We start from the raw sequence: 14397 nt of genomic DNA on the forward strand, positions 1-14397 counted from the left end.
CTGAATACATATATCAACATAGAAATGGAAAGATACAAGAAGTCAGACTGGGAGTTGATAAGGCTGCAAAGAACTGCAGGGAATTAATTAATGCTTGTAAAGGAAAGCTTAAGTATGTACAAACAAGCTTGTTGTTCCAAAGTGATCAGGTAATAGTTAGGATTGAAATAATAAGGCTAAAAGGTCTGATGAAGAAGAAATTGCTCACTGCTGAGAAAGGAGGACGACAGCACAATAAGGCAGTTCTCATGATGGTAAACTGCGTAGAACAAGTGTCCTACCCAGCAAATGCTCCCCATTTTTGATCATCTGTTAACAAAAGCTTAGGCAGGGAGAGGGGAAAGTGTGGGAGGCGAGCACAGACTCCAATGGCATTGTCCTACCCAGTCCTTTTATCCAGCATATTATCAAGGGTGGAGGAAACTCCACACAAGTGCTTCCCCCTCCTCCCATCTATGTTTTTGGTGACAGGCAACCAAAAACCGGGAACATGCACAGCTCCCAAAGCTGGGCTTGTCCCACACAGTCCACCATCACTAGAACCAACCGAATGTGTATGGAGAATCGGTAACTACGTGTTTTGGAGAGGTCATCAGTACAATTCTTTGTGGAAAGGTGCAGTGGAGCTGAGATGTACTTTATATTCATTTTGGTATCCTGTTAACAGTCATGCCACCATGTAGTCTCTCCATCACCCAGAAGTGTATGGTATAGATCCCACATCCAATCTCATCTGCCAGACATCCACTGGAGAACATGAATCAACTTCATTTGGGCAGCTGTTCACCTCCAGCTGTCACAATGACTTATTGTAAAAGACTCTTCATACTTGAACCTGTTGCAGAGCAGCACATGGGATCACTCTCACCCACAGTCCTCACCCGCTATCTGCATTTCGCATAATTTGTGACAGAGTCTATGTACATATAGAAAGTGTGGGTGCGTATGCTCTGTACGCACAATCTAGGATCCTTGAACAGACAGGGCCCCAGATCACATATACAAATCCTATGATTTTGCATGTTGTACATATGTTGGCTTTTTCTGAAATTATGCTGAATACACATAAGGGCAAGTGAGGGGCAACAGGCAGTATCCCACACACCCCTCAACATCCATGCAACATACAAGTGGATAGTCCTTTAAGTCTTTTATTCAGTTTGAAATGGGCTGCAACAACTAAAACTCGTCCAACAGCACCAAACTAGATGGAGCTCTTGATATGTCCCTAGACTGAGCTGTCACAATAGCAGGATCAAAGTTGCAGCATATGTGAGCAATTTTGCTCTCAAAGTGCTAAGCAATTATAGTGCAGCATGCCTCCAAGGGTTCCATTATTTCTCCATTAGAGCCAGGTTGGAGCAGATCCTGAACCAATCAAGAAAACCTAGCTGGATGGCATTGGGATGGTAACAGAGAAATAATGATTTCATCACTGTCATTACTGCCATAGAGTAGGCGCAGTAATATACTCTTACCCTGTGTTTGGTCAGATCCACAGTGAATTTCTGCCACTTGTCCTTGAGTTGTCTCCCTACCTGCTTCTTAGCTCTCAAATTTCTAATATATAATGGAGCTGAATGGACTCTGCCCAGAAGGAGAGGGTACTTAGGAGAGGTCATGTCAATCACTCATGCCACCACTGTGTTCCAGAGAGTGACTAAAGTATCAACAAGAACATCTGTCATGTAAGCCAGAAGCTTCCCAATCAGCCTCTGAGAGTAGACCATTCAGACAGACCCACTACCCCTGAAGAGGGAGATGGCTGCTGCCAGTCTGAACTGCAACAGGAAGTGATCCGGCCATGACAAAGGAGTCAAGAATAAATTCTCCACAACCAGAGCATCATCCTTTGAGCAAACAAACCAAGACTGTTGTGTGTCAGGCTGATGATATGACAGAGAGCCCTATAGTCACAGTGGCTACAAAGTTCTGAACTTCCTAATCAAGGCAGCCTGGCATGGATGTTGGAGACTCCCAGGATGGTGGTTCTAGGGGTCTCCAACATCGTCCAAGTCCATTTCCATCAGCTCAGGTAGAGAGATGCTCTAGACTATAGGGAAGGATGCACTGGCAGATTCCCTAATCTCTCGCAAATGCCCTACACAAAGTGCAGACACTCAAAACTGGAACCCAATTGGACAGGAAACAGAGAGGCAGATGCAATCCCTGTAGTGACCACCCCACCCCCACTTCCCTAGCCCTTTGGTCTACGCTGGTTCTTCACGGAATACCCAGATGGGTACAGCTGAGAGAAGCCAAGGCCTCCCAGCTTGTCCCCCAGGTTTCAAGCAGATCATCTTGCTTTTGACCTGTATATTGAGAAACATTATCAACATTCTTTGCCCTTCTTCCTGCCTGAGTGTCACAAGTTACAGCCTTTGCTATATATTTTCACTTTGAATCAGAGCCATCTCTGCATTTCTGCCAGAGGCGCTCTTTACCCTGGACCTCTGGGCCAAAGTGCAGGGCCTCCACAGCCCTTGGGACCCCTAAAATCCTCTTTAGTCTGTCCCAGGTGGTGTGGTCACCCCACCAAGCATGATGATGCTTAATTTGCAGAGGAGGGGGACATCCAAAGGCCTTTAGGTCCAGGCTCCAAAATTACCTAGGTGCACCTCTGCATCCCTGCACATATATCCTTTCCTCTGATTAGGGGAGACTCAGTATGCAAAACTGAAGCTGAATAGGTGATATTCATCTGCGGCACACACACAACCTACAATTATACACACAAACAGGTAGCCCAGAGAAGCCCCTTATCCCCTTCTGTACCATTATATACAATACAAATTAAACTACTCAAAAACTGACCATTTTCAGTTAATGCAAATTTTTACTGAGCAGAAAACAGCTGGAAGCTATTTGCCAAATCCTTCAGATTAGATCAGTGATGCAGGAAACCTCCTAACAATGTAAACTGAAGGGAGAGGTTCAAGAGTGCAGCTACTGTATGGATTAATGGCACAGCATGCCTAAAATAATCCCACAGAACAAAATATACTTCCAAAGAAGTTGTTATTACGGCTTGGTCTACTCAGACACCTCAGCAATAGATGTGAGCACACTAGGGCACCATTGATTGATTTACTCTAAGCTGACCCTACTGGATAAAATTCACTTCTCAAAGGATGTGTCTGCATGGGGCATTCCTAGGTGCCCAGAGACATTTATTCAGCTCTTCTGATAACTTAGTCACATGCATGCTGATCTTGGCTGACATTCATCCCCCATTCATCTACATGGCAGCTGGGGAAAATACAGGGCTGGCAAGGGCAGTACCCACTGTGTCATCCAAAGGATGCTAGGGCGCATGGCACAGTATAGTGCCATATTCTAGCTAGCATCCCTGCCTTTACAAGAGAAAACCATGTGTTTCAGCTTTAAAGCCAAAGTATTCAATTGCAAGAGAGAAACATTCCTGTGCGGACATATCCTCTGATTGCTGCTGAGCAAGCTACAGCAGCAGCAGTTCCCCTTGATGCAGGATTGTACATCTGCTGCAGGATTGCACTACATATTTGTATGCTCCCTTAGAGAGAGATATTACATAACAAGACTACACATGCAAAACTAGCATGTCAAGGAGGCTAGAACTTTTCTTCCTAATTAGATGTGTATGTATAGTGAGTTCTTATATGGAGAAATATTCAAACATTACTCCCAACTACAGCCCAAAGTGGCAGAGATGGGCAGTATCTAAAATACAAGTATTTAAAATATGTATTTTCAATACATTTACTCAGGTATTTTGTATTTTTAAAATACATTGCCGAAACCAAAATACATATCAGCCAATCTTTGCTTTGCTTTCTTGCTTCAGGAGCTGCCATTTTATTGCAAGCAGGCAGCCCATTGTCTTCCAGGCATCTTTGAGTGTGTGTGTGTATTCTGTTCTTCCCTCTCTGCCCCCTGAAGTTTGAATAGTTTTACTCGGTTGCTTACTGGTCAGCCAGCCAAGTTTGAAAATCAAAAGGAAAAGAGAGAGACTGTCCCTGTTAGTAAAATGGGAAATGAGGTGTGAGGGTGGCATGGGAGTCCGGGGGGGAGGAAGAGGGAGCAGGGGGCCCCCCACCACATTTTGGATGCAATAGAACTCCCTACCTCACAGCAAATCTGCTTTAAAGTTTCTCTGTCCTTCTAGCTGCAATGCTGTAACTAGAAACCTGACCTGACCTGAAGAGGCTGAAGTTCTTCTGGCCCAGTCTCTGTAAAATTTGCAAATTGCCTAAGGCTTAGGCAGGTCATTTTGCCGAGTAGTTTACAAATATCTCTCTATCTGTGTCCCCTATTGTTTACTGTGGCTGATGAATGGTAAAGTGTGCCATCAAGTCGATTTTGATTCCTGGTGCCCACAGAGCCCTGTGGTTTTCTTTGGTAGAATACAGGAGGGGTTTACTATTGCCTCTTCCCACGCAGTATGAGATTGTGCCTTTCAGCATCTTTCTATATCGCTGCTGCCCGATATAGTACCAGCGAGGATTTGAACCAGCAATCTTCTGCTTGTTAGTCAAGCATTTCCCCACTGCATCACTTACAGTGACTTACCTGACAAATGGTAGCAAATGTCAGTTTCTTTCCTCTCTGTGAAACAAAGCATCAGCAAGTTTATTTTTTAGAAAACTTTGTATTCAGATTGCTGGAGGTCATGCAGAGTGCTTAGCTGGCTTTCCAGTTACCTGGCTGTGGTGCAACACATTGAGGCGATTCTCATGATCACCAAGAGTGGGCAAGGAGGGCCCGGGAGGAAGGCTGCTTTTAACCTACCTTCTGCCCAGACAACCAAGCCCCATATGCAGCCAGAACTCGTTTTTCCAATCGGCTGCCACATATCCCACAATGCTTGCGCGCGGTGCATTCCCCCATCTCTATGTCTCCCCATCTCAGGATCCCCCCATCTCTCTGTCTCCATGGGCTGAACAATACCCAGCAGACACACAATACCCGGCAGCTGGGTTAAGAGTGCACTTGTACCCTTAACCTCAGCTAACAGCCGGGTTTAGTAAGAGGGTCAGGCTGCACAGGAGCACCGGGATCCGTGAGGATCCCAACACTTCACACAACCAGCCTAACCCAGGCTGGACTGCCATAGCCTGGGTTAGACTGGTTGTGAGAACAACCTCAGTATCACTGTGGGACACACAGAACAATACAGGACATCAAGCAGCCGTGCCTGCTTAGACTGGATTAAAAGCTTCTAAAGTTTTAAAAGCCATCTTTTTTCCTCACAACAGCCAGTAAAGTTGGTCACATTGAGAAAGAAAGAGACTGCCTCACAGGAGCAGATGACTCCATGTACAGTATCCCAAGTTTGCTTTCCTCCATTTTATCCTCACAACAATCCTTTGAAGCCAAAGGAGGCACGGCAGCAGGCTCTCCTTCCTAGTACTCCATTTGCTCCTCAATCTCCCACCCCACTCTGCCCCAGGGCTAATGAGAGCCACACTGCCTGCGTTGCCACAGGGGCAGCATGGCTGGCTGTAGAATGTATGCAAAGTAGAAATGTTATGTGATTGCTGTGTGGTCCAGCCACAATCCTGTGTAGTTGTCTAGAGCAGGATTTCTTAACCTGGCATTCCCAGATGTTGGACTACAACTCCCATCATCCCCAACCACAAAGACCATGGCTGGGGATGATGGAAGTTGTAGTTTAACAACATCTGGGGACTCAATGTTAGGAAACCCTGGTCTAGAGCATTTAGTCCAGGCCTGCTCAATTTAGCCCCACAGCTGTTCTTGGATTACAGCTCCCATAATCCCCAGCCACAGCAGTCAATACCCAGGTATTATGGGAGTTGTAAGCCAACATTTGCAGGAGTTGAGCAGCCCTGCTTTAGTCTATGATCTCTAAGATTACCCAGAAGCAGGGAGCTTCCTCTCTCTCTCAGCCAGTCCAAAGTAAGCAGTTCTCCCATTTGTTTTTAGTTTCCCAGTACTGCAGCCATGGGACAGCAGCTCTCTATGATGGGTTCTTGTAGTCAGATAAAAGTAACATAGCCTGGCTTTTCTAGTTAGGAAAAGCCCACATGTCTTTTCACCTAACAATCATCTTTCCCTAATTCATCAAGAAACCCTCTCCTGGAGTTTGAACAGCAATTTTGCAGTTCTCCACTTGAACTGCAAAACCCCTACAAGCTGATGAATCTCTGAGATGTCAGTTATCTTGCATGCTTGGAAGAAAAAGAAAACCTTTATAAGCCAGTGGGAATTTGGTTGTTTGAGTGACACTAGCTGGGTCCAGTTCCTGGTCCAGAACACTGCTTGCAGGCTGGCCATTTGCCAGGCAGTGCTGTGCTGGCTCGTTAACAATTATCTAGCCAGCATAGCTCTAATTGTCAAATGGCCAGTCTTCAGGCAGTGTGGTTCTCCTTAATGCTGGAGCAAGGTGGGATGGGAGAGAGAGAGAAGCAAATGGAGCTCTGGGAAGGAGAGGCAGCTGTGCCTCCCTTGGCATCTCCCCCCCCCCCCAATTAGGATGAGCTGCTCCTGCACCTGAGGCTACTGACCATGTGCTTTGTCTCCAGTGCTTTGATCATATGCTGTGAGGTGTTTTCTTATGTGAGTTTAAACTGGTTATTTCGGACCAGTTTGGAGACCAGTTTAAAATCCCATAATCCCCAGCCACAATGGCCTTCAGTCACTGTGGCTGGGTTTATGCGAATTGTACTCCAACAACATCTGGGGTACTATGTTTGAGAACCCCTGAATTATTTAATTCAAAATTGTAATCTTATGTGAGCTTGATCAGTGGTTTGATCACAAGACCTATGTGCTTTGATCACATGCTTTGGGGTGTTCTCTGACATGAGTGTACATTGGCTGTGCTAATCAGCTCCTAACATGGAAGGAAAACATCTGTCAGCTGCAGTTTACTTTAGATTTCTCTTCTGAATTATCTCTTGCATTCACAATGTTCATACATGAATACTGTCATGAGAGGGGTTTGGGGAGTTCATGTTAGTGCTTTTTCTCTTTCTCCCAGCATTACCTTTCTTCACTGCCATTGTAATGAGGTCTCTGTATAAATAAGATCTGCCTAAGTATGGATCTTCTCTACTGGAAGCATAGTATTGTACCGGGGGCGGGATGGACAAAGTCACTCTTGGGTTTTTTGAAGTTGAATAAAAATAGTTTATTAATAACAAATTCTGAAGGTCACTTAGAAAATAGGATCATTTGATTGCTTAGTTACAGGATTGTTACAGTATCATCCTCTATAATAAAAGCCTTGAGTGTGATCCCATTTCCCTGTGCCCGTGTCTTTCTCGGCCGTTCTGGGCATGCGCAGAGCGCATGCCCAGAACGTCTGAGAAAGATACGGCTGCAGAGACACGGCGGCCATGTTGGAGGAGGAGAAGCAGTGGCCGAGGCGGCGGCGGCGGAGCCTCGGCCGGAGGACACGACGCGGCCAAGAAGGCGGCGGAGCCGTGGCCGAGGCCTGGCCGCGCCGCCAAAGCCAGGCGGGGGGAAGAGGCAGCGGGGGAAGCCGGCCGAGGTGGCGGTGGAGCCGCGGCCGAGGCCTGGTGGCGCCGCCGAAGCCGGGCAAGGGGAAAAGGACCCCCCCACCCAAAACCACCACCGACGGACGGGGTGAGGAGGCGGCGGGGGAATCCGGAAAGGGGAGGCCGGCAGTGGCGGGGGCCCTTGCCCGGCCGGGGAGACCGGCCGTGGCATGGAGGCTGGCGGCAGCACGAGGGGGAATGGCGACGGGGGGCCCGGAGCGCACAACTCTCCTAGCGCCCGTTAATTTAACGGGCCTAAAATAACTAGTTACATATAACTTGGCTTTAAGACAGTTTTGGCTTTCCAGCAGTTTCCTTTCCAAACTCATATAACTAAGTTTGGAAACTCACCCCACCCCAGTGCCTCAAACCTGATCTGGTTCCCTTTACTTCCCAGCCTTCCTACCAGGCTGTGTGACAGACACCTTATCACTGTCAACCACTAGTTCTGATTGTCGCTCTCCAAAGGAGTGGCATAGGGCGAATGCCGTCGCCCCCTGTCCAGTCCGCCGCAGCTGCTGCCTCCTCCCTCACTCTGGCTGCTATTGGCCATGTGGGCTGTCCTTCAGGAAAGAAGGAAGCCTGCACAGCCAGCTCCCCCACCCTCACTGACTACAGAGAGGCTCCTCTCCCCAACATCCGAATGCAGATGGGAGAGGGAGGCGCAGAACCGATGTGGCTTTACTGGTGATTAAGGGCGTATCGCTACTCATAAGTTGATAGCCTTAGTTCATGCTACTGTGTGGGTTCTACTTATGAGTAAGGAGTCAGGGTCTATTCATGAGTAAGTGGCTGGCCTGCTCATGAGTAAGGATGAGGTCTACTCGCAACCAAGGATGCAAGATTTCTCCAAGTAAGGTTGTGGGTCTACTCACAAGTAAGAGAATGGGATGTACTTGCAAATAAAGGTGAGGTCTACTCATATGTAAGTAGGTGCATGGAGCCTCATTTCTACAGCAGCATAATATAGGAGATGATGATGATAATGATGATGATGATGATTTGATTTCTATACCACCCTTCAAAAAATGGCTCAGGGAGGTTTACATAGAGAAATAATAAATAAATAAGATGGAACCCTGTCCCCAAAGGGCTCACAATCTAAAATACAAAGTGTTTACAGCTTATATGGCACAAAAGTGAAGATGGACATCTTAACTTTCAGTTTTCACACATTAAAACTCAAAGCATCTTAATTCTCATCTTAAATCAAAGGTTTGAGAATGAATTTATGAATAATACTCAGAACTGCCGTGCTGGGCCAGAATAATAGTCTATGTGGAAGTTCAGCATTTTTGCACTTTACAACCGCAAATCAGATTACCTGGGAAGTTCACAGGCAGGCAAAGATTGCAACATTATCCCATATTAGCCCTATTCAGATCTTATTCACAGATGCTATACATACACACACACACTATGTGTATCTCCCTCTCTCTCTCTCTCTCTCTCTCCAGCGTTCTACATTCTGACAGCAGTGTACTAAAACAACAAGAAGGTCCAGGTACTGCAAGATCCATAGCAAGAAACTCTGTAGTGGGGGGATGCAGCAGATGGGAGAGATTATATGCCCGATACACAGAAAAAGCAGAGTTTGGGGAGATCTTGGAGTGGGGTCGAGTAGCCCATGTTGTTCCCTTACACTTGGTTATCTCATATATATATATATATATATATATATATATATATATATATATAAAATATAAACATACACACACACACCCCTCCATAGTGTTCTTGTGCAAGAACACTAGTACACCAGAGCAGTCTCCTTTCATAAATGGAGAAAGTAGTAGTAATAGTTCTGTGGTGTCTGGGGTAGGGGTGGTTGTGCCCTGCTGTCCTTTGAGATATCATTTTCAATGAGTTAGTGATGTGGTAGATTTCCACTAGTATTACTGCAAGAGTAACATAAGACTATCATTGGGAAATTATTATTAAAAAAAAAAAATCTCTAGGCAACAGTAAGAATGGAAAGCACTTTCATTCCAGAGGGAAGTTTCCAACCTCCAGCCCCACCTCCAATGAGACTGCAAAATGTGGTTTGGGGTTAGTGCTCCATTATAGGAGCTGGAGTTTCCCATTAATCTAGCATGCAGTTATTGTTGTGCAGGAACATTGGGATTTTAAAAAAAATATTGTGAGGGGAGGAATCTGCAGGCACCACACATGAGTACACACATACAGTATGTACTCCCCCATTCTACCTGGGGCACAGGTGAATGCACGAATTAGAAGCAGGAGACAAGATGCTCTACAACCCTATTGGCCAGAAATGAGCGTGATGGATTGGAGAGAGCCGGTTGTGTGAACAAACCAATGCTTGAAAAACCATAATCAACCATAATAAAAAGCAGCAATTTGAACAGCCCCAGTTTACTCCTATTTATGCTTATTTACATTTGCACACACATATACATGCTATATATACTCTCGTCCTAACTTACACCACTTCCTCCAACAGTTATGCCCCCAGTCTGGGAAACCTCCTGCACAATTTCCCTTTGTCTCTGTAAGTAACAAAGTTAAATGAAATATGAAAATTCAGAGAGCACCCTAAAATGCCCCTGTGGCTACAGACTTCATTCTGTAACTGGCCTACACTTCAACCTGTTCCCCAACTTGTGAATGCAAGTGCTCTAGCCCTGCATTGGGCTTGCTAGGTGCTTGGGGAAAAACTCTGTTTCTGAAGTCCTAGGCAAGTAGCAAACCCAGCTGGTTTATTTTCTAATGCTAGTGGCCTGTGTCTGGTTTGGTGAGTCAAATGCTCATCTGTTTTACAGACTATTTCTTCTTCTCCTTCCTTTCATCTCAAGAACCTGACCGAACTCACTAACTTCATTCTCCAAGTCACAAATTTCAAGATAGAGAACTAAAATTTCTCCATAAACTCTTTGTTCAAACCTTCAAATGGCCACTTCTGTGTACATACTTTATACATATTCTAATAGACAGACAACTGTGTGCACAATCTAGATGGCCAAAGCTGAAACTTCATCGTTCACAATCAAGAGCACTGACAGAACATTCAAATTCCTCTTTCCTTCCAGTTTTGTTAATCATCCTGTTTAGTTTTTATTAGATGAGCTGTGTGCAACACTGAGCAAAATACTCCTACGTCTGATATAAAAAGAGATCTGTAAAAAACACCTTTGCATAGACAAATATGGTTACATAGTCAGATATTCTACCCTTGTTAGAGTCACACTTTATCACTCAGAGCAATGATTCAACATTTGTTCCTGAATAGGCCAGAATCCCATACAGATGGCATCTCTTGAAGCAAGCATCTGTCAGCAGTGCCAGTGGAATTCACAAGTGTTTGCTCCAGACCACCCTTGTCATTTTAATAACAAATTCAGCAGCCCCAGCTGAATTGTTGTGGCGAGCAGTTCACTTTAAAAGAAGGAAGGCAGGTTTTACCTGCCCCTCCGTTGCTCCTCCACCGCCCCAGCGCGGTGCTGTTCCTATTAAGCAGCCGGGCTGTCTGTTGTGAAAAGCCACGCTGCCCAGCTGCATCTTGCTTGGGAACAGGAAGTTCCCTGTTCACAGCAGCCTGTGGGAGGCGTCGGGAAGGAAATGGCTCCTGAGCATGTGCAAACGCCATCTTGAGTGGTTAGGATAGTGTTGGTCATTCAAATGGCCTCTGCACATGTGTGGAGGCCATTTTATTGACCTTCATGCACATGCAGAGGCTCAAAACGGGCCCCAAATGGCCCTGCCTACTCCAACAGGGATGGGGCGAGTCCCTGCTACTGCCGCAGCCACCACAACCACACAGCCACCAACAGCAGCAACTTTAAGGTAAAATTTAACTCGCTTCCTGCCCTAGCTTTCTTTAGCTAAACCCCCTGGTCCCGTCCCCCCCCACCTTTACTGGTAAAGGGGAATCCTTACTGGTTTCCCCTTTACCACTATGTTCCAAGCTGGTTCAGCTCAACCCAAACCCTATTGTGTTGGCTCGCACACCCCTACTTGAGAATGCTATATGTCAAATCTCTTTTTTACCCATTAATAATTATTTTATTATTCCAGCAACGTATTTTTGAAATGAGGAAATAGAACATGCTTTACAAATAACTCCTTCAGTTTAAACAAAGTAAAATCTAGCTGCAAAATAACATCTAACTGCATGTCCCCCCAGTATCTGGTGATTGTTCCCTTCCTGTTATATGGCTGCCAATAGATCTAGCCTGGCAAGATGACTGCTGTTTTGCTATTTAGCCTCCAGGAAAGGAGCGCATATAGTTTTTCAGTCTTGATCATTAGCAGGCAGCGTTGTGTTATGACAGTGATTAACTTCATTTGCCCCCTTTGATTATTGTTGTTTTGTTTAACAGAGATCTATCAAACCAGATAATGTGCTTGCTTAAATGTTTAAAAAGAATAAACACATTATGTATCTAGGTAACCAATTCCAAGACATAATGGGAAAGCACAGTCCTGATAAATATAGTACAGCATAATTATAAAGTTTCTTAAACAGGAAAAAGAAGAAGCCCAATACATATTATAAACAAGCTTAGGGTAGTAGAAATGACAAGAAGCGGCTTCTCCACTTCCCTCTGCCTCCTTTTAACTTCCAGTTTTAACTGGGGATGTGCAAACCAGCTCAAAATTGAGCCAGTTCGGGTTTGAGCCAGTTTGGTTCGAAGGCTCAACCTTGAGCCAAACCGGACCCAGTTTGGTTCAAGCTTGAACTCAACCGGATTCAGACGATTCAGACCGGCTCGAGGCCCTACTAGTAAAGGGGAATCCACTAAGGATTCCCCTTTACAAGTAAAGGAGCAGGGGGCTTCCCTAAGCAGAGAGGGGAGTTAAAAGGACTTACAACTCATGGCGCCGGTGGCAGCACTGGCCATGGGTAGGGGTGGCGGTGGCTCCCCCTACGCCTGCTGGCCTCCTCCTGAGTCTCCAGGGCTGGCTTAGGCCCAGTTTGGGCCCTGTTTAGGCCTTCTCCTGTCCTTTTCAGGCCTCTGTGCAGGCATGGAGGCCGTTTTAGAGACCTTCGCACATGGGCTATGTGTGTGACCAGTACCTGTGTGAGTTGTACATTTTACTTCTCTCTACACTTAGGAAAGCCCCCCTGCCCCTCACCGGATTCCCCTTTACTGGCAGGGCTTCGAGCCGATCTGAACCAGTTTGATTCAAGCTCGAACCAGGGGCCAGTTTGGAGGGGGCCAAACCGAGCTGGCCCAGTTTGGGTCAGATTTAAACTGGGGGAACTGATTTTGTGCACAAACCTAGTTTTAACACAGCTGGTGACATGATACCAGTGCAATGTGCATTGCTGTTCCCCACTCACATCACTGGCTTTTGACAGCAGAGCCAGATTATGACATGCTTAGGCCCTAAACTATGTCAAGCTTGAGAGGCCCCACAGCATTACAAAACAGGTTGGAAGTTGTCCCATCACTGCGCATCACTCACACCTCTCCCTTGCTTGTCACACTGCTCATGGTTACATCTGAAGAGACAAACACTGCTTGTAACCTTGATGGCTGGTGTTGGTCTAAACTGGGCCCTGGTTTAACAAAATCTTGATATATTTTACAGTTATTTCTGCACAGGTTTATAAACTCAATATGATAAATAATTGTGCAGCCATATATGTATATTTTGTCTTATCAGAGTGATGTCTGTGTTAGATTATTTCCTCCCCTTTCTCCTTTATCTTTCAACCAATTATGTAAAACTTGAAATTTAGTCATTTTTTGGTATTCAGAGACCCCTCAAAGTGAGGCCCTAAGCTGTAGCTTAATTAGTGCCTTCTTCTTCTTTTTGTTGTTATTTGCATTTATTTTCCGCTCTTCCTCCAAGGAGCCCAGAGCAGTGTACTACATACTTACGTTTCTCCTCACAACAACCCTGTGAAGTAGGTTAGGCTGAGAGAGAAGTGACTGGCCCAGAGTCACCCAGCAAGTATTATTCCAGCACTAGTTGACAACAGCGGATGGGCAATGCACAGTGCAAGGATGTCACATGATGTGCTGCTTTATAAGGAAGAGGGGGGAAACGGGGGTAGAATAGTGGCAACCCTGTGTCTTTAGTTTAGCTCTAATAAGTGAATGCACTGGTGGGGAGGCGGAGAAGCTCCACTATTATATATGCTGCCCTATATTTTTCAAATAGTTACGCTGCTAAGCCAGAATACCACTACCAAGGGCACTATACCTGTTACTCTTAGGGATGTGCCCAAACCGGTTCGGAGGCCATGCTGAAGGCCTCCAAACCGGTCTGGTTCCGAGCCAGTCCGGCGGTCCGGCACGGAGGGGGGTTGTAGCTTTAAGGGTGGGGGAGTGGTACTTACCCCCCTCCGCCGCTCTTCCTCCTCCGGCGCTGTGGTTTGTGCAAAAGTTTCTGGGGCGGCAGCGTTCCTCCCTGCCGCCCCTGCCCCCGTCGTTAGCCTGCAAGTGCCGAAGTTAGTAACACGCATGCGCCCATTCTGCCGCGTGTGTGCACTCACCACCGCGAGCGCGCACTCCACAGACATCACACGTCGACGTGTGACGACTGTGGAGCGCGCGCGGCGGCGAATGCACACGCGCGGCAGAACGGGCACATGCGTGTTACTAACTTCGGCACTTGCAGGCTAACGACAGGGGCAGGGGCGGCAGGGAGGAACGCTGCCGCCCCAGAATCTTTATCTAAAAACACAGCCCCGGAGGGGGAAGAGCGGCGGGGGGGGGTAAGTACCACCACCCCCGCCCTTAAAGCTACAACCCCCTCCCCGTGCCAGACCGGACCAGTTCAGAGCCTTGCACATCCCTAGTCACTCTCATAGCGGAGGAAGAAGACTCATGTCTACTAGCCATGCCACCCATTGCCAACACACTCATTGGCCATGCCCCCAGACCTTGTGTATTCAGCATTTGTCTGCAAAAGGAAGTGCCAA

General features: G+C 46.5%; 1 protein-coding gene across 5 annotated transcripts in view; it reads left to right on the plus strand.

The window, feature by feature from the left end:
- Window positions 1-14397, plus strand: part of EIF4G2 (eukaryotic translation initiation factor 4 gamma 2) — an 82660-nt gene that overhangs the window by 31450 nt on the left and 36813 nt on the right. For 4 of the 5 annotated variants that reach the window (XM_053264683.1, XM_053264693.1, XM_053264686.1 and 1 more), the window contains exon 1: window positions 11224-11306. The exons of the other annotated variant lie outside the window; for it this stretch is intronic. In XM_053264683.1, coding sequence (XP_053120658.1) covers window positions 11239-11306 — 68 coding nt within the window. In that variant the 5' untranslated portion in view covers window positions 11224-11238. Of the gene's footprint in view, window positions 1-11223; window positions 11307-14397 lie in introns of those variants that run through there. 5 annotated transcript variants of the gene reach the window in all.

Source organism: Hemicordylus capensis, chromosome 1 (assembly GCF_027244095.1).
Source record: "Hemicordylus capensis ecotype Gifberg chromosome 1, rHemCap1.1.pri, whole genome shotgun sequence".
Taxonomy (NCBI): domain Eukaryota; kingdom Metazoa; phylum Chordata; class Lepidosauria; order Squamata; family Cordylidae; genus Hemicordylus; species Hemicordylus capensis.